We start from the raw sequence: 27,243 nt of genomic DNA, 5'->3' as shown, positions 1-27,243 counted from the left end.
AGGTTCTGAATGAGAAAAAGCTCCAAGAAGTTGACAGTTTATGGAAAGAATTTGAAACTCCGGAAAAGGCAAACAAAATGTAAGCATCTTGATGTGGGGATAGATAGCATCCTGGCTTTTGGAAGGATGTGCCTGCCCGTTGTTATGCACATCTGAGGTTTGGAAAGAAGTATTAATTTTTCAGTATTATGAAACCTAAAAAGCTGTGAACAGTGATAACATGAAGTTAGATACTCAGAGAACTGTAAAATGGCATATCACAGTGAAAGAAAGAACTTTTTTTTTTCCTTGCAGTACAATTAAGCTGCAGAAGTCATTACATTGTGCCATCAAAGCAAAAAAATTGAACAGTATTTTGAGATCTGTATGCTTTGACAAGAACATCCAAGCTTGTAATGCTGGAACTGTCTGAAATGACAGGTTTTTGTGCTCACAGGAAATTATTTAAGAAAAAAAGTTTAATCCAGCTGAAACTAATAGCATGTGAATCACTGTGATTTGTGAGTTAGTGTTTCCCATGCCATCAATGAGTGTTAGCACCACTGCATAGCTGCACAGGGATTGCAGTGTCCACTGACCGAGTTGGCCTTTCTAGCAAATTGCCCTAAAGCTGGGGACAACAGTGGATTCCTCCCAAGTCTGTCTAGTGTGTTTTTATTGGAAGATTTCTGACCAGCTTTGGCTATAAAGGATACCTCTGAACAAGCTGTGCCTTGTGATTTGGATTTATCCTGTTCTGTGACAGCATTTAGAGGAGAGGCTGGAATATCCCGCATCTGCCTGTTTGTAGTGTTGTTAATCTTGTCTTGGAAACATCATCTCAGCCACTTGCTAGACAGGATGTGGTACTTAATGGATCTCTACTCTGATCAAAGTAAATCCTATCTCTCCTGCCTTTCTGAAAAGGCATTAGTGTAAGCCTGGAGCTTCTGTTGAGCTCTACGAATGCTTAACTCCAGCATTCAGCTTTATCTGTGACCTTGCTTCCTGTGCAGATACTTGACTCACAAAGAGCAGTAGTTAATCAGAACTGGGTTAGTCAAATGCCTGTCCCTGACAAGGCATTTACTGGACTGAGATAGCTTCTTAGCTGTAACTCTAGATATCAACACCACAGACTACGCGAGAAGGAGGGGGAAGCTGAGCTTAAGGATCTGACACAGTGTGGTCAAACACTATCCATATGATTTTTTACTCTGATTGGTAGTTAGGGCATGGAAGAATTTTTTGTTGTTTTGTTTTAAGCTCAGCTCAGAACTTGCCCTCCCTTGTAATTAGGTGTTAGAATATTTGAGGATTCACAGGCAATGCATCAGCTCAGTTTTGGAGTCTTTGAAGATGCATTTGGTTGAAAAGCATGTTAAATCTGAGCTGTGCAGGCTATGTGTTCCACCAGGGCAGAAGGTTCCCTTTTGAAGATGAGTGGAAAGATGCTATCATCAGTCAGTCAGTGGTGACACCTAGTTAATCAGAGTGCAGTGTTGAAATTTAAATGAATGATGTCTTTTCTTAAATATGAACTACAAAACAAAAAGGGGCCTTAGGATTTCTCATAATTTTGGTCCTAGAAATACTAAAGCAAAATTCTTTTTTTTTTTTTTTTTTTTTTAAAAATAAAGTTTATGGGACCCAGCTGAAAAGTTACATCAGGCTCAAACTTAATCAGCAGGTTTAGTGCTCTTCCCTCTTTCTGAGGATCTGGGTATTAAAATCTGCTCTCTTGCAGTCTTAGGGAGAAGAGGGGAGCTGTAATAGCAGATGCAGAGAAAAAGTGAAGTGGTTCTAGCATCTGGTTTATGTGCATTCGTTTACACTCTTGTATTTTTCTTCTGTAGAGTAAAGCTGAAACACTTTGAAAAATTTCAGGACACAACAGAAGCACTTGCTGGTAAGTGAGTTAACATCATTCTAAAAGAAAAATAGAATAAATCTGTCATGCACTAGTTCACTCATTACTTACCTCTGTCCCTGCTCTTGTTTCTTTGGTTAATTTTTAAATTACAAATTTTTCAAAGTCAACTTTTTGTCATTTTATGAGGTCATCCATCCAGTCTATAGTGCAGTAGAAAGGTAATGAAGTCAGTTTTTTTCCTACCATGCTTATTTCCTCAGTTGCTCACTGATAAGCACCATGTAGAAGGTTTTGACGGATACCTGTAGCCTGTTGTCAGTGATGGATTCTTGTTGAAGCTGACTATAAATGATTTGAGTCAACATTTCGTCACTACCACTGAGACAACAGACGGCTATCAGTGTGCATACATTATTACAACTGCCCTTGTTTTATGGATGTGTATTATGCCTAAAAAACCGCGTCTGCTCCACTTAAAAGAAATTTCGGGGTTTAAACAAAATGGAAAGCCTTATATTCAATAATTTTTACTAATTCAGCACTTGAATGCATGATGCTGTGTGGACTAGTTTGAACAGAAATGATAAAAGTTCTAGCTAATCATTCAGAAATGATGTGCCTATTGCTGTTGAATGTGCTGTACAATGTCAGTAGGTGGATGTTTCAGGTCATATTTATGACTAAATAAGGGATCTTTGTATTCTGATGTGGTAAGGATGGCTTATAAAGGAAGCTAAGGAAACAAGAATGGAGATTCTACCATCATATATGAGATGCAAGCTAAACAACTGAGATCGAAGCTGCTGTATGTTCTTGCTGGAATGTTTTTTGGATTATGTTACTTTTGCTTAGGTTTGGATTCAGATCATGTATAGTTAGGCTGATTTAAAAAAACAAACCAAAACAAAAAACACAGCACAGAAAAAAAAAAAAAAAAAGGACAAAAAAACTTCTCCTACTTTGCTTCAGGTTCACTTATCTCTGAGATGGGAGATATTATTCACACGTATGTCACATTTATTTTGAAGGGAGGACTATGTATGTGGCTGTTTTTAAGTGGGTTAGGAGCTATTGGCCAGCTTGAAAGGTGGAAACTTATCTCCACTGTAGAAAGGTCGAGAGGAAACTGAGCACAGCACTTTGATTTTTACCCTGACATTTCATTAAGGTTCTGGAAATCAAAAATCACTGGCTTCTGCTCTATTTACTGTGAAGATGTTGCATCAGTCACAGAAGTTCAGCAGAGCACAGAGCTGACCCGCAGAGTTGTATAAGTGCCTACCTGAAATATGTTGTGTGGGATTGTAAAGCTTTTGCAGATCTGTTAATATGTGGGAATGAAAAACGTCCTTTTTAAATTCTTCAATCTACATGCTATATTAAAAGTATCTGTCTCTGCCCTGTCAGCGTGTTTGGCATCGTTCTTTGGGCTTTAGACAATACATCATCATCATAGGATGCAAATTAGTCATTACTCAATTTAGGGTATCGTGTTTTCTGACTAAGAGACCTGGAAAATGGTTGGTTAATTAAATGATACACAAAATGTTCCCATATAACCTTGTCTTCAGAAATGTTAAACATATATCTAAAACATATGGCATACTGTTTGTAGAGATCCTTAAACAAAATTGTCAGAAATAGAACTGAAACCACATGGAGAAAGAAGAGGCAACAGGGAGAAGGGGTTTTGATTTAGGCCTCCGAAGGAGTAAGTATATAACTTTTTTCTATTTTGATTTTAGCCACTGCCTGGTGAAGTAGTATTGCAGCTCAGACTAAAACTACTGTGGGCAGTTAAAATAAAAATAGCAAGTCAGGCGTACTATTTTTACAGGTTTTAGGAGGGGAAAAAACCCTGCACCTTTGTTCTTTTTGTTTTATACAGCATCCACAGCTCTTGTAGAAGGCAAGCTCAGCAAGAACTTGAAGAAAATTCTCAAGAAAATAGTGGCAAAAGATGCCCATGAACAGTTGGCTGTAGCAGATGCCAAACTTGGAGGTGTCATAAAGGTGATAACTGATTTTACCATTCTTCCTTTTGTCTCACGCTACTGAAATCTTATAGTCAGGTTCCAGAGATGTTGCAGTTATTAGCAGTGGATTACCCTGCCAATGCTGTGTTTGCAGTGTGAAAGACAGCTGATCCTTGCGATCAAATGTGTACTGCATGTATACTGGGAAGATGTTGTCTTGAGTACCCAAATGAATTATATGGTAAAGGTGCACTGAGGTGTTAAGGATTGCTTGATTTTCCTCTCTTCAGCATTGGTTATAAACCAACAGCAGATTAAAAAATTAATTTCCTTGCTGATCCCAGCCACAAAAAGAGGGAGGGGAGGAACCAAACAAAACCAGACAAGCTTATTCCTCACTAACAGATGCAGCAATAGTGGCGTGATGATATATTGTCTTGTTGGGAGTTCTGCCTTCCTCAGTCTTCAGACAGTTGTGTACATCCTTTGGTTGTTGCCTATCAGAGGAAGGAAGGAAGTACAGTAGAAGTGGACTGCTTTCTTCAGTGTCTCCTAGGTGTCAAATACCAGGTTCCCATCTCGTGGCTGATTGCTCCGTGTTCCAGTGATTTTTGTTCTGATCACCTCCCCATGCTGTCTTAGGAGACTGGTGCAGGCTGCAGAATGAGGAGGATTTAGTGTTAAAGTGAATAATACCGAGGACTCTGAACTAATTATTCAGTTTTGTTCTCTGAAAAAGACCCAAAGCCCCCAACCCTTCACCTCTGAATTTTCTCTTTGTGGCTAAATTGTTTCTAGTAAACTGCAGAATCTTGAATCTTTGATTCCAATGTCTACGTAGCAGATAGAGCATTAATTATAAATCTCTTCCTCAAACTGGAGTTGTTACTGTGTGGGGGACTGTGTGTGTTTTTACCTTGAGGATCAAAGGTGACTGAAACTGTTGTGTGATCACAGGATTGCAGTGGGAAAGCCAGGTGTAAGGAGATAAGGCTACTGAAGGAAAGGCTTTAGAGGAATGCCATTGTCATGCCTGACTTTGGACTATTGATTTCCATCCTGCAGGACAAGCTGAATTTGAGTTGTATACACAGCCCAATGGTTACAGAGCTGATGAGAGGAATTCGCTCGCAGATTGAAGGGCTCATTACAGGCCTCCCTTCTCGAGAGATGGCAGCCATGTGTCTGGGGCTGGCACACAGGTGGGTTCTAGAACAGCTGTATTTCAATCCCTCTCTGCCCCGGTCCTGTGTCCTTGGCTATGCTGTGTTGCTTGAAGTGTCTGTGGGTATGTGCCATGGTCTCAGACTCCGGAGGTCAAGACATTTGTATCTGAAATATTGTTTTATAAGGGAAGGGATTTCCAGTTTGCACCCACCCTTCAGGGATAGGCTTCATCTTCACTTGAAGTTGATAGCTTTCCTTTGCATGTTATGTACTTTAGGATTTGGTTTGAAATGTCTCCATAGCGGTCAAATGGGTCATTTAAAACTCTGTTGCCACTGAGAGACAAGTTGAAGACCATGCTTTGCTGGTTTATGACAGAATAAATACTTGTACAATACATAATGTAAATGTTAAAGGCAGAGTTGTCTTCCCACCTTTCTATTACTGCCTTTTAGGTTTAGTGGAGCAGTAGTTAAATACAAAGTTCTTGGATCAGCATGGAGTCAAGCATTCATTCATAAGTAACTTTTAATCCATATTCTGACATGAGCTTATCCTGTCCGTGAGCCATTGACAAGTTAGAGAACTGCTTTGCTGCAGCTAATTCCTTAAAAATAGATGCGTGTTTAGAAAATGGGCATTAATACTGAAAAAGGACTTTGAAGATGCAAATCCTCCTTGATAATAAGTGTCTTTTGCTGTAGCATACTGAGAAATTTCAAACATACATTAAAACCAGATGGTAATGAGCCTTCTCAGACAGTGAGAATCTGTTCCAGGAAGTTTCTTCTGTTGCTTCACATTAGCATGGCTGATATTTGCTGCTGGGTAGGTACAGTTTTGTGGATTGCTTCCAGCCACTGCAGAACTGGAAGTGCTGTTGACAAATATTTTTTGTGGGGAACCATGCAGAAAGAAGCCAACAGACAATTTCCTTCCACAGCACTCGTGTTCAGTCTGCTGCATGTGGTGCAGAGGGCCTTAACTTTCCCTTTCACCCTGGTCGCGGGGCATGTGCATGTACACGTGTCAGAGCTGTTGTGAAACTTGGGTCAGTGTGGCTTCTGGACAGAGCTGAGAGCAGTCAGTGGTGTAAAACTGAGCTGGTGTGAATGAACGTATGGGGCAGCTATATTCATGTAAAATAGGAACAGGTGGGACATACTTTGCAGCAGGTTGTCAGGTTGCTGATGAAGCTGTATTTCTGTCTCCTCAGCCTTTCCCGATACAAGTTGAAATTCAGCCCAGACAAAGTAGATACCATGATTATCCAGGCAATTTGTAAGTATATTTAGAGCTTAAATTATTAATGGATTCATCTTAGGATAGCTGACTTCTTTATGTTGGTTACAGAAAAGTATTGCTGTCAGTTTCCTCCTAACCTGTTTCAGTAAATTGGACATTGATGTTCAGCTAGGCATAAGGTGTGTTTTCTTAACAGGGTTTTCTGCAAACAGGAACAATTTTAGGGTGATACAGTAAACTGACATCCACTTTTTCTTAGTGTAGAGATGAGCTGAAATACAGGCAGTATTAGTTCAGTCCTCTGAGGACTTCACTTCCCAACATGCCTCCCTTCTGAGTAGTGTTGGGAGAACGGGCCTCACAGGACAGGATTTTCTGACCATTCATTTTGGTGGTATCTTGCATAGAGAGCAATGTAGAAATAGACTCTTATGTCAGGCACGTAAAACCCATTGTAGTGTGTAATGCTCCGTTCCATCTCCTCACTTTCCTTATGGAAGACTGAAATTGTAAACTCAGCTAGGAAAGCCTGTTCCTCATTTTTCCTTGAAGACGTCCATATCATAAAGGGCATACTTGCTGTGAAGCAGTGGTGAGGAATCCTGTTTGGAATATTAATTCCCAGACTGTTGTCAATGATGAAACATAGTTAAGCTGAAGTTAATGATTTAACTCAGTTCCTTCGTCACTACCACTGAGACAACAGATGTGGATGCTGGTATTGCGTTAGCGGGAAATATTTTCGCCTCGGGACTCTGCAGCAATATATACTGTGGGTGTTATACTCTCGCCTTGTAAATCTGGTTGTTGGTCATACCTGGTAAATGGTGAGCCTGTTGGACTTGTGTTGGGTATATTTATATTATAAAGGCAACTAAAGGTTTTAATACAATCTTTTAAATCAAGTCAATGAATACAAGATCAGTTTTTTACCATTAAAACATTTTCCTTAAAGTTTATTAGATGGCTAAGTTTTACGTCAATCTTGTGTGTAGCACTTCAGCTGATTGAGAGGAAGAATAACTGGCTGCTGCTTCTATTCTAGAGGAATGTGCTTTACAACTGTTAAAGGAGCCTGTCCAAGACAGTCTCAGTGATGATACTTTTAGGTCACACTCATGAGAATTCTAATATTTCTGTAGTACTGTGCCTGGGATTGTGCAGTTCTCTGAAAAGTAAAAACTTGTAGTGTCTGTCTATATGGAAAGAAATACTTCTGTTTATCTCCCTTTACACCATTTACATTTGTTGATTTGAGAGTTTTCCATTGTTAGATTAACTTTTTAGAAAAAAAAAGTCCATTCTTCTTTCTCTTAGCACTTCTTGATGACTTGGACAAAGAACTGAATAACTACATCATGCGCTGCAGGGAATGGTATGGTTGGCACTTCCCCGAACTGGGCAAAATCATCACAGATAACCTAATGTATTGTAAATGTGTGCGGAAAGTTGGTGAGTAATAAGGAGAGGTGAACCTGGAGAATGTTGCATGTTAGAATGCAATGCATTAATGGCACTGATATGTAGACCAGCCACTCATCCAGCTAGTCATGACCATGTATGCAATCGTGCTGTCAGCAGCAGTGTAAATAGGGCCAGTAGAAAAGTAGTGTATGTTTGCATTTGTATGTTGATACAATTTACTGTTTTGAAGCTTAAGAGAAAGCTAATGTCATATAACCAGCCATTTCTTCATAGACCACCACCATATCTTCTTAGAACAGCAATTAATCAGCAGACCAGTTTGGAAATTAGCTGCCAAAAAACTGATGTAAAGAGAATTGCTGCCTGTTTGCATGTGTTCTTGGAGACTACAACTGCTATAATTATTCATAAGAGCAGGAAGAATGACCACTATAATGTTTTGGACACTTGCCTTACCTCTTAATGTGTGCTTTGTACTGATGAATTATTTTTTTTTTTTTTTAATGATGAAGTTTGCAGTCCAGAGAGGGAGACTTGTTGTTTTAAGGGAGCTTTTTTCCCCAGTTGTAGGAAGAATTACATAGGTTTGGTTAGTGGTAAATGACTGTTTGCTTCCTGCAATTCTTCCTTTGTAATCTTGTGACTGAAAATTTTGCAGCAAGCAGTTACTGAAAAGAGGTATGCAGTGCTACAGAATAAGGGCTTTTTTCCTAGGTTGAAATTTAATATTTCCAACCATTCTCAGCTAGCATAAACAAAAAGTCAGAACATTGACATGTATTTTGGGAGTTTGGAATAGGGTGACAGCAGACCTGGCTCACTGTTTTTATTTTGACCTTTTATCTTTGTCTATTTCTGTGGTTTTGTTTTTTTTTTTACTACTTCATCTTGCCCTCAGCACAAACATGCTTTCATCTGTCCCCCACAGGAGACAGAAGCAATTTTGCCTCCTCTGACGTTTCTGACATCCTACCAGAGGAGATCGAAGAGGATGTGAAGGCGGCTGCTGAGATTTCCATGGGGACAGAAGTATCAGAAGAAGATATAAACAACATAATCCATCTCTGTGATCAGGTATGTACCCAAGGATGAATAGCAATAGGAACTCTACTTTATCCATATCAGCACCTCTTCTGCCAAGGAGAGATTTTCCCTGGGCATTGCTAACACACTTGTGATGGCAGTGATGATTCCTATATTGTTGTTCTCCTGATGTATAGACATGAGGGTGCATAGTCACTACCTCATCTGAGCCATCTCAGGCTGTTGATGTCTGTCCAAAGTCTTCTGAAAGTAGCAGTCTTATTTTGCTTGGAATTTTGGCATCCTTGTGCTTTTAAGTCCTTGAGATAATGGTAGTGTATAGCCTCTTTTTAATCTGTCGCTTTTGAAGCTAGGTGATAAACCCTGGGTTAAAAGTGGAACACTGAGGTCTCAGAAGAGTTAGGAGCCCTGTCCTGCTTTCATCTAGATTATATGTGAACTCCCTCTGTCTTTAGTTGTGCCAGTTGGATCCCTTTGTGATTTTACCAGGGAGTGGCAGAGATAGGAGTAGTGAGTTCCTGTTCTTGGTCTAGACTGGGCTGCTTTTTTGTGTGCATTCTAATTGTGTTTATTTGTATGGAACAAGTAAAGAGCATTTATCCTATTTCAAGAGAATGGTGGCAAAGATTTATGTGAAAACTGAATGTTCCAGGGTTTTGTCCTAAAGAAAATGTCCTTACTAAGTATTTTTGTTCTGCTTCACTGTCTTTGGCACGTTGTCAGCTCCTTTATCAGGAGCTTTGCTGAGAAAATAAGTTGCATAAGGGAATGAGCAATACAGATCCAATATACTTTGTAGATGGAGCTGTGCTATGGGAATATGTCCTGTAACTCTGGCTCATGGTTGTCTGTGCATTTTGTTAGTAGTCTTCATTGTAATTCTCAGTGCTTTCTCATTTCAGTATGTTTAACTCTTAATATTTGTCAGTTAGCTAATACTGCTTCCTGTAACCAAACTCTGTACCAGGTGATTGAAATATCCGAGTACCGGACACAGCTGTATGACTACCTGAAGAACAGAATGATGGCCATTGCTCCTAATCTCACCGTCATGGTGGGTGAACTGGTTGGAGCAAGGCTCATTGCTCATGCAGGTGAGTTACACTCATCAGTGTAAAGAAAGCTTAGATGACTCGGAGGTTTTCTCTGAGGAGCTGGTCAGCTAAAAGCATTATGCAAGGCCCTGCTGAACATCTCCTGGTAAAAGGAGGGGTAGGCGGCTCTTGAGGAATCTGAGAATACCAGCATGAGCTTGGTAGTAGTCTGTGATGATTGAGTTCTCAGTTGGCCTAATTCTTTTTGGAATATGAGGGCAACTTAAGTCACTACCTCTTCTGAGACACTTACTGAGCCTTCTGCTGATAGTCCAGTCTTTTCTGAGGTAGAATGTAGACAAACTGGTATTGGGCTTTTATAGTCAAGACTGCCTCAAGGTCGCAGCCTTATTTCAGTTATCTATGCTGCAGCTCTATTATGACACATTCTTGCTGCCAGACTTTGTCAGGGGTAGGCATTACTCCAGTGGAATGTTTTATTGATTCAGCCTTCTTTCCTGTTGCTGAAATGAAACCAAGACAGAGTTAGTTGAAGCATGAAAGACTGAAATGGCTTACCTGTCCTTCAAGAAATGAACGTGAAGCAGTTCTCATAGAAATAGATGGCTCTGAGCTTCCCACTTTTGAATAGTGTAGGAATCTAGCCTACTGCTTCTCTAGCTGCTCCTCTGACAAATTATTGTTGCTGTGTCACCTCCTTCTAGGTTCTCTCTTGAATCTGGCAAAACATCCAGCTTCAACAGTTCAGTTACTGGGTGCTGAGAAGGCTCTCTTCAGAGCATTGAAGACTAAACGAGACACACCTAAATTTGGCCTTATCTATCATGCTTCCCTAGTGGGACAAAGCAATACCAAAAACAAAGGAAAGGTGAGTTGCAAGATTGTTTACCAGCTTGACTTTTTCTAGAGCATGAATATTTGTAGATGAGATGTCTTGAGCTTCACAGTGAGGCTCTTCCCATGGCTTGCTTTACTGTATTGCTTCATGGTTACATGGAAAATGCCACTGTCCCACAAATGTTTGAATGTCATTGTCCTGTTTGAAAAAGCAAATGGGATCGTCCATTCGACACATCTGAGTAATAACAGATGCATTCCCGCTGAGTTACGCTGTAATGCTGGCTTTCTCAAGGGGTATGTTACAGCTTTCTTCTACGTGATAGTAAACTAAGCTGTTACAGGCTTTAGTCTTGCTTGGAAACTGGACTCTTGTTGTTGTTCAAAAGCTACTAACTTTTGTGGCTTGCTTTTAAAGTTTAGGCTTTTATAATGCGGGTGGATAAATATGAATTGTGGAGAAAGCTGTCCAGCTGGAAATTACACCTCAAACTAACCTGATCTAAAGTTTGGGGTAGAGTAGAATATGTATAACTAACTTGCTGTCTCAGATGCTTCCCTCTGTTTATCAAGAGAATAAGATATTACATTAACAGTATTTCAGTGTTGAAAGAATGATGTACTAAGTGTTTTTTGGACTAAAAGCTGCTAGTTAGTACTCTGTTCTTTTGTGTGTGGGTATGGTTTCCAGATCAGAGTGAATCATTGCCTTATGTTAAGTCTTAGCATTTAATATTCTTTTTGACTTTTCCAGATCTCTCGAATGCTGGCAGCTAAGACCGCCTTGACTATTCGTTACGATGCCCTGGGAGAGAATACCAGTGCTGAAATGGGAGCTGAGAACAGACTAAAAGTAGAGACAAGACTGAGGCTTTTGGAAGAGAGAGGGGTGAGTCTAGTCAAGGGCTGCACGAAGCTGACATTCTTGTTTATGGTGTGATTTCCTGATGTACTGCTTTCTAAGTCTTTTCCCTCAGTTGTGTGATCTAGTGTCACTCTTACTCTGTAGTTCTCCCAACCTTGGCTGGAGCTGTAGGGTTTGCAATCTGGCTTCATCCATTTGTTTGTATGTCAGTTTTTCTTGTTTACATGCCTGACTTAATTTACATTACCTTTATATTCTACTACATCTCTGTATTAATTGCAAAGATATACTTATTACTTCATAGCTTCTTTCTCTTAGAAAACACCTTAGAGGAAAGCACATTTGGGTTTTCTCTTCTCATCACATTTTCTACCATGGTTCCCTAGAATCTGAATGCTGGTGATGCTTAGTCTTAAGGACCTTCTGTAGCTAAAGCAAGATGTTATTCTGCAAATTGCTGTGTTGCCCTCCCATCACCTAATGCATATCCTGCCTCTCTATACCTGCAGTTTGATCTGTTGCCATTGGCACAGCATGCTGGGACAATGCAGGGTTTGCTTTCCTCTTTTAGTGATATTTTAAATGATGACTAGGTTCAGCCTTCCAAGCTAGAAGATCTGATACTAATGCTGTAGTACTGGCATCATTAGAACAAAAAAGAAAAATCCAGAAAAACCTGCCTGCTCCTCCTTGGGCATTTAATGGGAGGTGATACTTCCCATTGAAACAAAGGCAAGGAGGCATACTAATACCAAAAACAGAAACTGATCACCTGACAGGTACAGATTTAATTCAGGTGCGGTTTGGGGACTGTATTGTGGTTTTAAGGTTGGCTTTATGCCAGGCATGGGGTGATACCTGCCCTGACATGCAGTTATCCTTGCAAAAAAAAAAAGCGTGCACAAATTTGAGCTGATCTTGGGAATTTAGAGATACAATGTTTTATGTCACGTGGCTGTGGTATGTTTGGTTCAATATTAGATGCTCTTTCATTGAATTGAGCTTTTGAAGAGCAGTGTTGGAAAAGCACATGCCTTTCTCATCCCAGTTACCTCCCTGTCACTATTCTACTCCCAGGTATAAGACTTGTATGGGTACACAAGAGGCTGACCAATAATATATGTCTATCTTTCCATTTTTAATTCCTTTCAAGAGCTGTAGAACTTGTGTTGTGAATTGTTTTTATTGTAATTTGTTTTCCACTTCCAAATTTTTCTTGCAGATAAGAAGAATAAGTGGCACTGGAAAAGCCTTGGCCAGGACAGACAAGTATCAAAACAAAAGGTGAATACTTTTTCCTTTCAGCTTGGCTGTGTATAAATAATTTTCCATGGTTTATTTCTGATAAGCTTTTTGGTTGTGGGCTGAGTTTACTTAAGATCCAGAAAACATTTTCCGTGCTCTTAAGCACTGATGACAAGTCTCATTGCTAATGGGGATTTCTATTTTCCCCACATTTTACAGTTGTGGTAAAGCCAGTGATCTAGAAAAACAGTCCCGACTTTCTAATAGTTAATTACTGACATCATAAGGTAACAAGTATATTTAGATACTATCAACATCAGCCCAAACAGATGAATAATTTGGGGAGTTAATATATAGCAGCTTTATTTAATGCAAGTTAGACTAAATTAAATTTGAGAAAATTGGAGTTTGAATAAATTTCGTTGACCTTCAAACTGTCCTAGAGACCTACTTAGTTGTCTTGTTCTTAGAGAAGGAAAAAACCCCTTGTTTTGAGCAAAGCTTCATCTCCTTGTTTAAGTCTTGTTTGTATTAAGTAATGTGTATCTTAAGCAATAGATAAGGTCTGTACTCTGGACAATGTTAGAGCAGTTTCTGATGCCTAAAGTGACACTGTAAATTGCAACTGGGACAACTGAACATCTAAGGATTTGAACAAGTTATTATCAGTCTGAGCTGTGACATCTGGGGTATTTTTGCTTGATTTGGTTGCAGGCTTCTTGCCTAGCTTGGCCTGCTTATTTTGCCTAACCTTTGGTGTAGGGAGGGCAAGTGCTTGGCAAAATCAGGGCTGGGTGCTAGTTCCGTGAGGAAAACCATCTGCGGTCCCCAAATGTCTTCTGCAAGCCTAGCTGTAACTTACGTTTCCATATGCTAGGCATTTTAAAGTGTAGTGATTTTTGGAGCAGCTTTTGAAAAGACAGTGTCAGTAAATGAAGCATCAGGGTGTGTAAGGAGGCAGTAGCTTAGGGAGGAGGGTGTTGAGGAGACAACATACATGCTGGGTTTTGACCTCTTGAAATGAGGAGTCATGAATTTCTACCAGGACATGTTTCTACTGTTAGATATGCTTTGCAAACATGTCTAGGCGTGGGGGAGAGACTGAAGATAGTTCCTGGCTGTTTGGCTTAGACTGGCTGCTTAAAAGGGAAACTAACTTAGCCCCTGTCAAATTATCCTTGTAGTACAAAAATGGTAGTACTGCTGCTTTATGGAGATTGTTAGAAGGGCAAAATGAGTGTTCTAAGGACGTTGGCAAGAATCTCTTACTCTCGTGTGGAACTATGGATCCAGTATGAATTAGCTACATCAGCATAATGTTTCAGAAGTTAATTGTGAGGTAGTTTTTAGAGATGAGGTTCAAGTGAAGCAATTCAGTATGCTTTCAAAAAAAGATGTGAGAGAGTGCATTTGCTATCTTTGGCATATTTATTTGCTGTTTTGTTTTTTTTTTTATTAGCAGCAGCATTTTGACAATGACAAGGAAGCCAGTGAGCTCTTGCTTGTGTTTAACTGAAGCAGAGTCCCGTTTGCAAAAGGCTGTGTAATCAATTTCTGTAAAGCAATATGTAGCATTAATACCCATAAGAGTAGTTTCTGATGCTCAGAGGATTAATTGATGGTGCTGTCTGCTAGCATTACCACGTGCTTCCCAGTCTAGTTGGTAGCCTCAGTTGCTTTTGTAACTGTGCAAGGTAGCTACCAGATTCCTACTTCAGAGAGGTTCAGATGTTCAGCGGGGGAGGGGGGGAATAATTTTGGCTTACTGTTTTAAAACTCCTTTCTCCTTCAGTAGGAATTCTGTTCCGAAGGAGTAAGAAAAAATAAAAAATGCTTCATTGATATTAGATTATTCAGTTGCCCCTGAAAAGGTTCAACTAATTAGCACTGGATTTCAGGGTGGCTGGTCCTCTGCAGCCTGCAGAGGAGTTTGGGACTGGGGAAAGGAACGTGCAGTATTTGAGAAGAGGCAGTTTCAGACACAGGTTAGGTATTTGAATGTCCCATAAAGTTGGTGATACAAGTGATACAGAGATGAGCCATAGCATTACCCTGCCTTGTGAGTTGTGCCCTATGAATGTAATGATGGAGAAGCAGTGCAGAAAAAGCAAAAGTAAAGCTACTTCTAATCCTGACTATATATTACCCTTAGGGTAAACTTATAGGGACTTAACAAATTGTGGGGAGCTATGTGCTTGTGACCATAGAGCTATGCTAGAAAGGCTTTCAGTAGCAGAGAGATTAATCTAATGGGTAATATAATTGATCCGTAGAGTCTTGAATATAAACCGGAACCAAACTCTTACTTAACTGGTATCTTCTGTTCAGATGTACTTGGTGGCGTATCTCCTGTAGTCATAATTACCGATGAACAATTAATGCATTGGAGAAAGGGCCTCACTAGCTGTAGATGCTTTGTTAGCTAAGCAAGATTGATTTGCAAATACTCTGAAGAGGTTGTGTTGGAAAGTTTATATTCAACTGCAGGATCTTACCTGGGGGCTGCCTCTTCTCTTAGTTACTTAAACGGACTTGTTTTCTTCATTACAGCGAAGTAAAAGTATTTGATCCATCTGGAGACTCTACGCTTCCTGCTGTTTCAAAGAAACGCAAAATTCAGGAGGTGGAGGAACAAGATGCAGAGGTTGCTGTGAAAGCAAAGAAGCTCAAAGCAGAGATGAAAGGTTAGTTGCTGCATCTGTGCTACTGGTGTGTCACTGTGTGTGTTGTGCAGTGGGGCTTAACGTTTACAGCCAGCTACACTACCTGGTTATTCTCCTTGGGTATGACAGTGTATTTAAAAAAAAAAAAAAGTAATAATCCTTTATGGACTGACACCAGACTGCCATCAATTTACTTTAAATATCCATTTCTAAACAGTTGGAAGCATATGAGAACATTTAAAAGCAAAACTACTCATCCTTCTTGCAGAATTTCGTACTTGGCAGGTTCATATTTAGTAGTCCTCAGTATCTTGAAGACCAAAAAAAACTCTTCTCTGTAAAATGTGAACTTGCCCAATTTTCTTAGAAGAATGCTGCTTTATCTTGTATAGAAATGTTTTCTGGCATGTTTCGACATATAAACATTGAATGTCAGAATCTGAGGTGAAATGACTTGGAAATTGCAGTCTGAATTTACATAATACATGAACAATTGTTACTCTCTGGAGAGCTACAACTGAACTATGGCCACAGTTCTTCTTTCCTTCTCTGATAACTTACTGTGTGACGAAAGATTTTTGGACTGCAACTTTGAAATAATCTGGTTTTATATTATGCTTCATTTTAAGAAACATTTTCTCTCTTCTCTACAGTGTGCACTTCAGCACCTCTAAATGGCTGGCCTAATACTTACTATGATAGTGGAGTACTCAGTGTGTAACTTGAGAGGAGAGAAAAAAAGGAAAAGGAAAATGACTTAAAAGTCACTTCTTTGAGACACTGAGCCAGATCTGGGTGTGAATTACTCCCAGGTTTTGTCAGCTACCTGTGCCTGCAGCAGGTGAGGGCTATCAGAGCCTTCCTGTTCTGCCCTTCTCTGTGTTGATGTGTTCTAGAGTATCAGAGTGTAGTTATGCTGGTTGTGTACCTCTTCATGCTCAGCTGATGCTGAGATATGATCTCTCCAGACACCAGTTGTTACATGGTGTCTGTGTATGTGGATGAAGAAACTTGTAGGAACCTAAACTTAGCTGAGAATTAAAGTTAACAGTAGAGGGAGAATGCTTTGTGCTGTGAAGCTGAGATCTGTTCCCCAGCTTGTTTTCTTGTACTTATCATAATGAGACAAGGACACATGAGTACTTTGGAGGCTTGAACTTTGCCCATTTGCTTTTTGGAGAATGTGGATGTTCTCACAGCTACTGCTTTTGATAATCTTTTGAACTAACTTTCCTTACTATAGTCTCAGAGATGTTCCCTTGGGCTTCCCTTGCATTATCATAGCAAGTGTTGACATCTCACAGGCATAAGCTCCTCAGAGGTGAAATATTACATTCATTTCCAGTCTGGTCTCTTACTGTAGGAGGAGGATGTTTCTGTTCATAGATATATTATTCAGTGGTTCATGCTTTTATACTCAAACTTGCTTGTGTTTGCTTCATTTGCTTTTATTGAGCACTGATACCCCCTGGTTTAGGGGTTGGATGGAGCTTAGCAGATATCCTTGAGCTACTAAGAATTATTTGAGCAGTAGACGGTGTTCAGAATAGGTGTGGACTACTGAAATCTGTGCTGCTTGTTTGTTGGGTTTTTTTTTGTTTTGTTTTGTTTGTTTGGTTTTTTAAACTTCCCAAGACTTGAAGTACAGGATTCAGATGTGCTACTTTTCTTCCTGAAAAGATAGGGCATTCTTCAGATGTGTGGTGCATAGCTCCTGCTTTTTCCCAGTTCTTCATATCAACTGGGTCATTTTATTTGGATATCTGGGCGTTAGAACTAACTGTGCCAGTTGCTTCAGACTATGGAAGAAGTGTTTTCAGAGTGCTTATTTATCTTGTATCACCTGTATACAGAACTAATCCCTTCAGCCTGTCCTCTTGTACTCTAAAATAGCACTGCCCCTATGTTTGCAAGTGCTTGTATTTGACTACCCAGCAAAGTACATGGATTTCCCTGACATAGGCTAGACAGACCATGACCTTGTTCTTTCCCAGTATAATTGGTATGACTGCACAGTGTGCTAGAGGGGGGGTGGTGGTGGTCCAAGAAGTTTGAGCAGGTTGGTAAGTTTCATGATATACAGGAAAGTGCAGAGGAGGTCTCAGCGTTGAGGTTTATGTTGCATGTCCACTTGAATATGTGTGAGCCTTTAATTTCTGCTGCTCTTGGCTCTATTCTTTTTGATGCAGTGCTCTATTAAGCTTTCCCCTGGTCAGAGATTACACATCCAGACATAGTGTTGTGAAAGAAGTCTCTGCTCCCTCCTTCCCCATGCTGTTTGTACAACTCATGTTAAATGCCAGTGGTGGAAAAGCAGTCCAGGGAACAAATTAATTCTTCAGCCAGTTTGTATTACAAGAGGAGGGTAAAGGACAGGAATAACCTGTGAAGCTGGCACTGAAGAGTGATTTGTCAAAATGTTGCTTTTATATTTGTTGTAAAGGGGGACAATATTTTGAATTGTGCTAGCCTGAAATGTAAATGTTACCATAAGATTAGATGTGTGGCATTGTCTCCTTCCCTGTTTGGGGCACTGCATGTACGACAGTACTTTGGATAGGAACTGGCAGGGGGGTTAGGGGTGAGGCATGACTTCAAACCCCTTTCACCTTTTACACCTAAAAAGTAATGAAGCGGAAGGATAGTGCCTGAAACAAGTTATCATCCACTGAAGGAGCTGTCTGTTGAAACCTGTTTTAATGGTGAGGAAAGGGAAATAGGACAGGTAATTTTGTGACTACAGTCTTTGAAGCTGAGTGTGGCTACAAGGGATGCATACCACCAACAGGGCTAGCCAGTGCCCCCAGTGATGTGTTCAGCTTGCATTTAAGCATCACAATATAGTAGCAGCTAGTGACTTGGAAAGGTCCCTCTTGAAAAGAGAAATATAATCTTGGATTAATGGAGTGAACCCTGCAAGACACACAGCCTTAAATGACAGCAACATCGTGACGTGGCATCTTTATTGATAGGCAGTGTGATGTGATTCTGTACATGCTGAGCATCATGTGGATGAGGGAGGGTACATCAGGCTGGTGTGTAAAAGCATAGAGAAAAGTGGTGGAAAATAAATGAGTGGAACTACTGCTGGTGATCTCCAGCACTGCACAGGGCCATCAGTCAAACTGCTCTTCTGGGTGTTGCTTTCTATGCCTTGGTGCCCAATAGTTAGAGCTGTTGGCTTTCTAGTCAGCTGCTGTATGTCACAAAGAAACCCCACTGGGCTTGAGTGACTTAAAAGTGTTGCACCCGGAGGGAAAAGACCAGCACCCCTGGAGCTTTTATCCTCATTCTGCATAGATACAAATACATGAAGTCTTGTGATGAGCTTTGCTAGAAAGCAGCAACTGAAACCTTCAGGAAGGCATCTGCTGCTGGCTGTGGGAAGTGACAGTGCCTATGAGTGCACAGTGCATCATCATCTGTGGTTGTGAATGTGGCAGGTTCCACTGCCTGGTGTATCAGACTGGGTGATGTGTAGGGTAATAACAAGAAGTTGTTTTTCCGAGGTTACTACCCAACGTTTTGCCAGAAAATGCACAGCTTGCCAATCCAGCTGAGTGAAAGTATCGCATAGCAAAATGTGATGCATATGCTGCTGTTGTACTGTATGGCTTTAATGTAGCTTATGCTTATTTTTCAGCTACTTTTATTTCCCCATGTCATACATAGGGAGGTGAGGATACTTAATTTTAGATGTGTTTTGAATGCCTTATGCTTGCACACTGTTCACTGTGAATGATGTGTATGGCAGAATCCACTTACAATTATATTTACCAGTTCCTTTATCTGTAATCCTTTGCAGTTTTGCTTCTGGCATTGTTTTAATGTTTAAAAAATGCATGTATTAGCTGGCTGTATTTTTTCTGTGGACTTGTCTATAAATTTTTTACCCTGAAGCCAATTTTTTTTGTCTGAAGCTTATGTTAGAGGCAGTGATTGAAGTATATTTTTGACTCCTATAATCCTGCTGCTGCCTTGAGGAACTAAACTTGTGACAAAGTACAATCAAGATGTTAGGAGGTTGTGTGTTTTGGGTTTTTTTTATAATTGCCCTGGTTTTGTTTCTGTTTTTGTAAGTGAGTGTGCTTCAAAATGAAATTGGTTTGGGTTTTTGGGGGGAGTATAGTGAGAAAATTACTTTTTGAGTCACACCTCCAGTAGCAACTATACACACCACAAACACCACTGGTTTCAGCATCTCGGTTTTGTAGCTTCTGGAGGACAGTGGTTGCTACATCATGAACTTACTCGTGAGTACTACATGCTGAGAAACTTGGTATCCAGCACTGACTCAGTTGTGCAAATAAAATTAACTTGGGTATGCTTCAGTAACAGCTTGGTAATGATTTCTGCTTGGTTTCTTTACCTAGAGATTCCCAAGACTGTGGTATGTATTCTAGAAAATGAATGGTAAATCATAGTGACTTTATCACTGTGATTAGATAGGCCAGCTGTTGACGAATAATTCTGAAAAATAAATGTAAGAGGCCATTGATAAATCTTTCCTTGGGTTAACTTTCCTCTCAGCTTATATAAATAATTCAGTTCCTGTCTTCCAGGACAGGAAAGAGTTTTTGCTTTTTTATTAAATGCTTTATGTTAGCTCAGCGTTAAGAGATCTTTGCGTTTGCCAGCCTAAACGGTTAAGAAAACTGGCCTACTTCTTAGCAAATTTCTGACATTACAGTTGCAAACAAGCTACTGCTGTCTGAATGCATTTCTTATGTGGGTTTTAGTCCTTCCACTGCTCTTGTGATGCTGGTGAAAATATTCGTTGAATGGTGGACAGTCTGTTTTCAGAAAAGAGTACTTGAAGGAAATTTGGCAGACAAATGAAGGCTCACAAACTTGTTTTAAGCTTTGTGAATAGCATATACGAGTTGTGTTTGTACGAGGAGATGTGACTAGTGCTGTCTGAATATTGTCACTTGTGTCTTAGGTAGTTACATATCTTGATTATAGCAGGGGGCAGTCATGCAGATAAGGGCCAAGTGGAGAAAAAATAGGTGTAGAGAGATGTAAAGAAAGGGCACTGTTGTATTTAGTATTTTGCATTCTTACTATCATCATTACATCCTCTTAAATCGCAAAGAGTGTTCCTTTTGCTTTTTATACTATTACTGACAACCTGCCATAATTTTTCTTCCTTCTGTGGAACAGAAGAAACAACTGTAGAAGATGGTGAACCTGTCAAAAAGAAGAAAAAGAAAAAGGATAAGGAAAAGCAAGCTGAAGAGGCAGTACTGAGCGAGGAGCCCCCCACCAGCCCCATAGCTGAGGTGAGGCAGAATCGTACGGCTTATCTGATCCTTTATAGAAATGGATTCTCTCAAAACCATATGGAGTGAGGGGCAAAAAATACTCTTGTCTCTATAACCCACGGTATGCAAGGACAGTTTTACTCTAGTAGCTACTTCATTATATCCATCACTGTAATGCTGAATAAGATTTGCATTGCAAAATAAGGTCTGCAAAATTTATGACTGTAATGCTGCCATGTACCAGAAGTGTTTCCCCTCCTTTCTCCTGCCCACCCACAACTTTAGTCTTCTGTCTTTCTACATCTTTTGTAGTGAAGAGGATGTCCCTTGGTGCCAATCCACAGGCATCTGTCTAGTTTTCAGGACTTGTAGGGATCAGGGGCTGTACCTGCTGAGTTGATGAAGCATCATTTGATGTCTTCTAGCAACGGTAGAGTGGATAGGACTAAACCAAACCAGTTGCTTAATTTTGAAATTCTGTTCTTAACATGGGGTTTAATTTTCTCCCCTTTGTTTAGTGCAGCTACACTGCCTGGCCACAGTGCTGAGCTGCCAGCAGTATAGCAGACAGCACAGCTTCCCTTGCCCACTGGCCCCACCATGCTGTAAACATCGAGTGCATTTAGCAATAGAGGAAGGGAACATCTCTCAGGTTGTGCTTTGCTGAGTATGGCAGCTGCTGTGATGCTTTGAGTGTGAGCTCTGTTGCCTAGCTACATGTGTTGCTTTGCTTCTCCATTATGCTTTGCTTGTAGCAACTTTTGTTTGTTTGCAGAATACAGAGAAAAAGAAGAAGAAAAAGAAGAAAATGAAAGAAGAGGATGAAGCCTGATGAGGATCAGGGGAGAACATTGGCCTTGGACAGCTGCTTCAGAGTAGCATTTCTTGATATAATATCTTTAGCCTCTTGCTGAAAACTAACTTCTCTGTGTTCCAAGAGGGCAAGGAGATGGATTTTGTAGCTGTCTTCTGCCCTGGAACAGGATACCCCAGTGTCTCTGCTACTTAGGAGGATTGCTGGTTTTTTGCAGTTTCTGTTGTTGAAAAGCTCATAATATATCATCTTTTCATATGCAGTCTCTGTTGATAAGGAATAAAAACATTTTTATGGAGATTTTATGCCTCTGTCTTTTAACTTGTTTGCTGGTTTTCTGACTATTATCAGAACTATTTATAAGATTTATTGTTTTAAATGAATAATCAGCAAAAAATTTTTCTACATGTGTAAATGTTCTGTTACAGTTTATTCTGTAAAGAATTCAAAGGTTGTAGTATTTTTAAGTTCTCCGTAAAATAATACAAATATCTCTGCATAATATCAAAGATGCGTGGAACAGCTGAGGTGCATTATTGAATCTGCACTGTAGTTCTCCTGAGAAAGCCTTTTTTTTTTTTTTTTAATCATTTTTCAGAGATCTTGGTTTATGCTGCACTGACTGACAAGATTCAGACGCATGTTTTGAACTAACATGAGTTAGCTTCCAAATTGCTTCTCTGGTGATTGTGGCAGCTTTCTTCACTTGATAAAAAACAAAACAAAACAAAAAAAAACCCCAAAACAAACAAAAAAAACCCCACAAAAAAAAAAACCCCAAAAAAAACAAAAAAAACCCCCACCAAAAAAAAACCCCAAACCCAGGGCAAAATTACTCCCTCAGCTATCTGATAATGAAGGTGAAAAGACAAGTGTTTTTTATTAGTAGTAGAAATCAGCCATTTGCCGATGAGATTCTCTGTAGGGGATACAGATGCACAGAAGTAGCATTGTATGATCAAGACACTAAAGCTCTTGAACCTTTATGGTGGAAAAGGAAACTATTTTTAATGAACTATGCTTATCACTCAGTTTATTAATTAATATGAAGAAGTGTTTTGTTTCTTTTTTTTCCTAGATGTAGTGGTAGACTATTACCTAAACAAAATAGTGGTAGTCCAGTCCAAATAGTCCAGTCTTTAGCTGGACAACATTTGGTAAGTCTGCAGCCATTGTAGCTGGTGCTTTTCTGTGCAATACAGCTCTTCGACCAGCTCTTGGTTTAACTGCCTCTGGCTTACTTACCTGTTAGTGTAAGTGGATATACTGAATCCTTAAGAAAAGTTGTAATGTTCTATGCAGTTCTACCAGTATCAAGAACATGTACTGTATTTTTTTTTTCTTTTCCCCTCAGGAAGGCTGCAGTGAGTTTAACTGCTATAACTGAGAGGCTGGTCAAGGAGTATAGTACAACAGCATGTTGGGACTGTGTTACCGTATTGCAACCATCTCTTGTCCTAGATGTCATGTATGGATCCTTCTGTTGCACTGTCTGCAGTCAGTGGTGTTTTACTATGCAGAGCTCTGGATTGTCTGAGAATACTGAGAGCTTTCCAGTTCATCTGCTTTTTGCTAGACAAGTAAGATGAATTTCAGCTGAAATGTTGAGCGGACAGCAAAGTTATTAAAAATTATTCATAATGAGATGGAAGACTTGGCTATTAGTGCCTTTAGATTTTTATTTTAAATGCATTTTCAAACAGAAATCTTCCAGACATGAGAGTTCAGCTTCTTCTGAACTATTAATGTAGTTGCTTCCTCAAAAGTACCAGATAAATTATGTATGTGCTGCTCAAAAACTGTCCTTTATAATTTACCCTAATCTGAAAATTTGTATGAACATCAATTGCTTAGCAAGTCTAATCAGTGGGATTGAAATGGAGAGAAGTTATTTTTGTACAGCCACTTTTTCCTCCCTTTTGCTTATTCCTTTGATAACAGGGGAATTAGGTTCACCTCTTTTCTTATATAGCACATTTTAGTGGTTTATGGTTTTAAGCTAATGTCCAGTGCAAGCCAGCTTCCATCTCACAAGACAGCCTGTTGGAGCTTAGTCTTGAAGCAGCATGTCTTTGCCTCTCTTGCTCCAGTGTTGGGTGTGTTGATTTCAGTATCAAATTAACTAGAACTGCTTTATTCTCTTTATAAATTTCTGAAATGCTGTAGGGTTTTTGTTTTTGCTGAATTAAACTCCTTTGAAGTTAAAAAGCACTGAAAGCTCAATGTGTGTGACCCAGAAATACTGGGTGGAGAAAAGGAAGAAAGTTTTATGCTTGCTGGACAGACCATGTGCTCATCTGCTACCACGTCTTTTAAGCAGGTAAGGAAATAAGTACTCTGGGTTTTGGTTTGAACTGTTAAACTCCTCATCTTTAAAACAATAAGCTGCATATCTCAAAGAGCTGCTGCTGAAACATTGATAAGTGTATTCAACTGAAGTGCTAAATATGATCAGTGAAAATAAACAGTGGTGATTGATAGACTGCAGTGATTGTCAGCCAGAGTCACTGCATTTCAAGTTGCTTATCAGTTCAAGCAGATAAAATGGGTTTTCTCACTCATGGTTTTCCACAAACAAAGGTCTGGGCGTTTGTGTACAATCTTGCACATTAAAATAATAAAACTTAACAGGTATAGTTGGGAAATACTATAACCTCTTTGCACAGAATGGTATTTCTTCTTAACCAAGAAGTAGGACAGGCCTTTAACTGGGGCTCGAACCTTTTGATCTTTCTACAGTAGAAGTTTAAATCCTGAGGCTTGTACAACCTCTGTTGTAAGAAATAGTTGTGCAACAGGGCATTTATGTAGAGCCTGTACTATTGGTCACTGATCCTTGTGAGGGAGGTGATCCATCCAAAACTGGATCTTTTGTCTGTTGATAAAGCAAAAACCAAACAAACAGAACCCCCAGACTAATAATGTTAGATTAAGGATAGATGCTTTGAGTTGCTTGAGTGCAGGAAGAACAGATAGCCAGACTGACAGTGGCACTTCAAGCAAAACAGTGAGATCTGTGGAAGAATCTAAAATGTTTTAATATGGTTCTTGGAGCATTTTATCAGTAGGGGTTACTCTTAAACAAAGCTAATAGTGGAAAATGGCTGATGAGCTAGGGCTAAGCCTAGAACAGGGAGAATGAAGGTGTGTCAAAGGGATGGTTGACAGTTTGAAAGCATCTTGCACAGGTTTCTTGGGTGCTTAAACCCTCTTTCCCCAGGTCCTGTCATCCTGGGATATAACGTGGGCTGTGCTCTCACTGCTTTTGAAAATCTGTTCTCCTGTTGATTGAGAGCTGGAGCCTTTCTTCACAGCCCAAGCCAACAGTCCCCTTGACTGTGTGGTTACAGACCCTACCAGCCAAAGGCCATCCCTCCCAGCGATGGGGTTACACACAGCCTGCGCACTGCAGGGGACACAACCACCAGCCCAGCATTCTGGGAGCTGTCCTGTGCTCATCTAGTGACTGTGGCTCTTCTGTGTGGGCTGGTGACAACCCTGTATATTCCCTCAGTTTTGTATTCCCAGTTTTGTGAAGTACATGGGCCTGACTAGCTTCTGGGCTGAGGTACAGGGGGTCTCCTTACTGCTTCTCTGTTGTTCACACTGACCCCAAGGAAAGCTGCGCTGGCTTTGAGCTTCCAGCTACAGAATCCGAGTGGCAGAGTGCCTGGCAAGGTTAAAGTGGTTTGGTGGGGTTTGGGGTTTTTTGTTTGTTTTGGGCAGGGTTTTTTTGGAGGTGGTTTTCAGAGGGCTTTTTTGAGTGGAGTTTTCTGCTAATTTTTTTTTTCCTCTTTGGAACTGGGGAGCTGTGGACAGTGCCCCCTTCCCTGCTCTGCAGCGAGGCTGTCAGAGCAAGTGGAGGAGCTGCTTGCTGTCCACTCCTGCTGGTGCACCTTCTCACTAGAGACATCATCTGGCTTTTTTAATAGCTGCTTTACGCTCTGAAAGTTGCAGCCCGAAGAAAACACTTATTTTCCTGACAAATACTGTAGTCTTTTGGAAAACAGATGTTTGGGTTTTTTTTTCCTTTGCTACTGAAGAATTTGCCTGGTAGTGTTCCCTGTGCATGAGGATTTGTTTGCATGGGACCATTGCAGGGACATGGCCACAGCCCTGACTCGCAGTGGTCCCCCACCCCAGTGCCTATTGGCCATGGACGTGCGCTTCCTTCCAGGTGTCTTGCGCTGTCCACAGGCATCCTGCTTAATCCAGCCATCCACACATGGTTCTTCCCACCCACAGACACACACTCTGTGCACATCTTCACTGTGTCTGTGCCTACATGCAACAGCTCTTGTTGGGCATCAGAAGCCATGTGGAAGGACCCTGTTTTTCGCCATGCCAGCGAATGGGATGGGCAGGCACCTTGCACTGCTCTGGGCACTGGCCCTTCTGCTCTGGAGACAAGGAGCTCTTCAGAGCCATACCAGGATTTTGTGTGCCCCTGCAGTGAGAGCTGCCTGCTGAGACTGAGGTGGAGACATGGGAGGTAACTGCTTGGGGTTAGGAAGCCTGCCTACTGGAAAGGGACAGAACTGCTGCTGGTTTTCAGGTAAAATCTCCAGGTCACCCATCCCTCTAAAGCTTTTTTCTGCACATGGAAAATCCCACGAGTCTGCTTCCTGCTGTCTGTGCTGCATCCTGGTGCCTGTGTGCCCCAGCAGCGAGGCTTCACTTTCTCTGGAAAAAATAATTTTATTATAAATGATAGACAGCTCAGTAGTAGTTTCCTGTCTTGCCCAGGGAGAAGCACAGCAGCATGTCTTTTGGAGCAGCTTAAAATTTTGAATAGAAATTTTAATTGCCAGGCTCAGACCCTGTGCCTCTCCAGCTGCCGGGTGTAATGTGCAGCTCTCAGCATCAGTCAGCCTTGCCCCTGTGGAGCTGGTGATGCCCTGAGCTGGAGGCTACCTCTCTGGGCTAGCACAGAGTGCTGCCAAGCACTCCATCCACACTTATGCTTCCTTATGCTTAATTAGCCCGTTAGAAATCCAGGAGCTTCTGCAGCGAGTGCCCATCCATGGGTGAGCCCTAGCTCCGAGCTTTCATTTTCTTTTCACATCCTTTACACTCTGCCTTATTTCTTAAGCAAAAAGATATTCCTCTTATAGCAGTGAGCCTCTCTATGTTCAATGACTGTGTGTTTTCATGAATATTAATCTACAATAGAAAGATTTTCTGATGTTCAATTTCTCATCCCAGTTACTGGCTAACGGAAACAGCAATTTTTGTCTCTACAGACCTCAAGTAAAATACAATGAGGGACTGATGGTGATGCGCTGGTGTGAAATTTGTTAGCTACTCTGGAGAGAAAGGACAGGGTAGGACTGAAGTGCTGAGAAGCAGAAGTGGGAGAGCTGGACCAACAGCAGGGAAGCCAAGAAGGGCTCCAGATCCAAGGGAAATGAGGTAGAAAAGCTGCTGTTGTTTGGATCACAGCCTGTTGGGTTTGCCACTTTTAATCTCTGTCCTTCACATTCTACCTCTTAAAAACTGAGATAATGCCTCCCAAGTCCCATAAATGTACAGGGCTTTCACTATTGCATTATTTATGAAGTACTGTAAGAGCTTTAAATAGGATGTGATGTAGAAGTGTTGAGAAGAAGAGGAAGGAAACCTGTTTGACAGTACAATGGCTGCAAACGAGGTTGTCTAAGTCCACAGTGAATTAGCTTGATAAAGCTGCAGCCAGTCTCAGGGCAGCCACGTTAAATTCCTTCTTCTTGAAGAAGGAATTAAAAACACTTCCTTTTGCATGATGGCAAAAAAGAGGTCTTCTTTTGTAGCA

General features: G+C 40.6%; 1 protein-coding gene and 4 non-coding genes across 5 annotated transcripts; all 5 read left to right on the top strand.

The window, feature by feature from the left end:
* Positions 1-21,746, top strand: NOP58 (NOP58 ribonucleoprotein). Its single transcript, XM_029083786.1, has 14 exons — positions 1-79; positions 1,836-1,888; positions 3,741-3,865; positions 4,894-5,030; positions 6,212-6,276; positions 7,558-7,692; positions 8,594-8,739; positions 9,677-9,803; positions 10,469-10,632; positions 11,356-11,490; positions 12,689-12,750; positions 15,262-15,395; positions 20,538-20,656; positions 21,414-21,746. Exons 4-14 carry the CDS (start codon positions 4,927-4,929, stop codon positions 21,468-21,470), a joined length of 1,248 nt encoding a protein of 415 aa, XP_028939619.1. The 5' UTR covers positions 1-79; positions 1,836-1,888; positions 3,741-3,865; positions 4,894-4,926; the 3' UTR covers positions 21,471-21,746.
* On the top strand, positions 2,158-2,246 carry LOC114818343 (small nucleolar RNA SNORD70). Its single transcript, XR_003766138.1, has one exon. It is a non-coding gene; the product is annotated as a small nucleolar RNA SNORD70 (small nucleolar RNA).
* Positions 6,863-6,951, top strand: LOC114818344 (small nucleolar RNA SNORD70). Its single transcript, XR_003766139.1, has one exon. It is a non-coding gene; the product is annotated as a small nucleolar RNA SNORD70 (small nucleolar RNA).
* Positions 8,841-8,924, top strand: LOC114818346 (small nucleolar RNA SNORD11B). The gene has a single exon (XR_003766141.1). It is a non-coding gene; the product is annotated as a small nucleolar RNA SNORD11B (small nucleolar RNA).
* Positions 9,968-10,052, top strand: LOC114818345 (small nucleolar RNA SNORD11). The gene has a single exon (XR_003766140.1). It is a non-coding gene; the product is annotated as a small nucleolar RNA SNORD11 (small nucleolar RNA).
* Positions 21,747-27,243: the final 5,497 nt, after the last annotated feature.

Source organism: Antrostomus carolinensis, unplaced genomic scaffold (genome assembly GCF_000700745.2).
Source record: "Antrostomus carolinensis isolate BGI_N321 unplaced genomic scaffold, ASM70074v2 scaffold17342, whole genome shotgun sequence".
Taxonomy (NCBI): domain Eukaryota; kingdom Metazoa; phylum Chordata; class Aves; order Caprimulgiformes; family Caprimulgidae; genus Antrostomus; species Antrostomus carolinensis.
The sequence above is the reverse complement of the archived record's forward strand: the minus strand, read 5'-3'. Positions and strand labels throughout refer to the sequence as shown.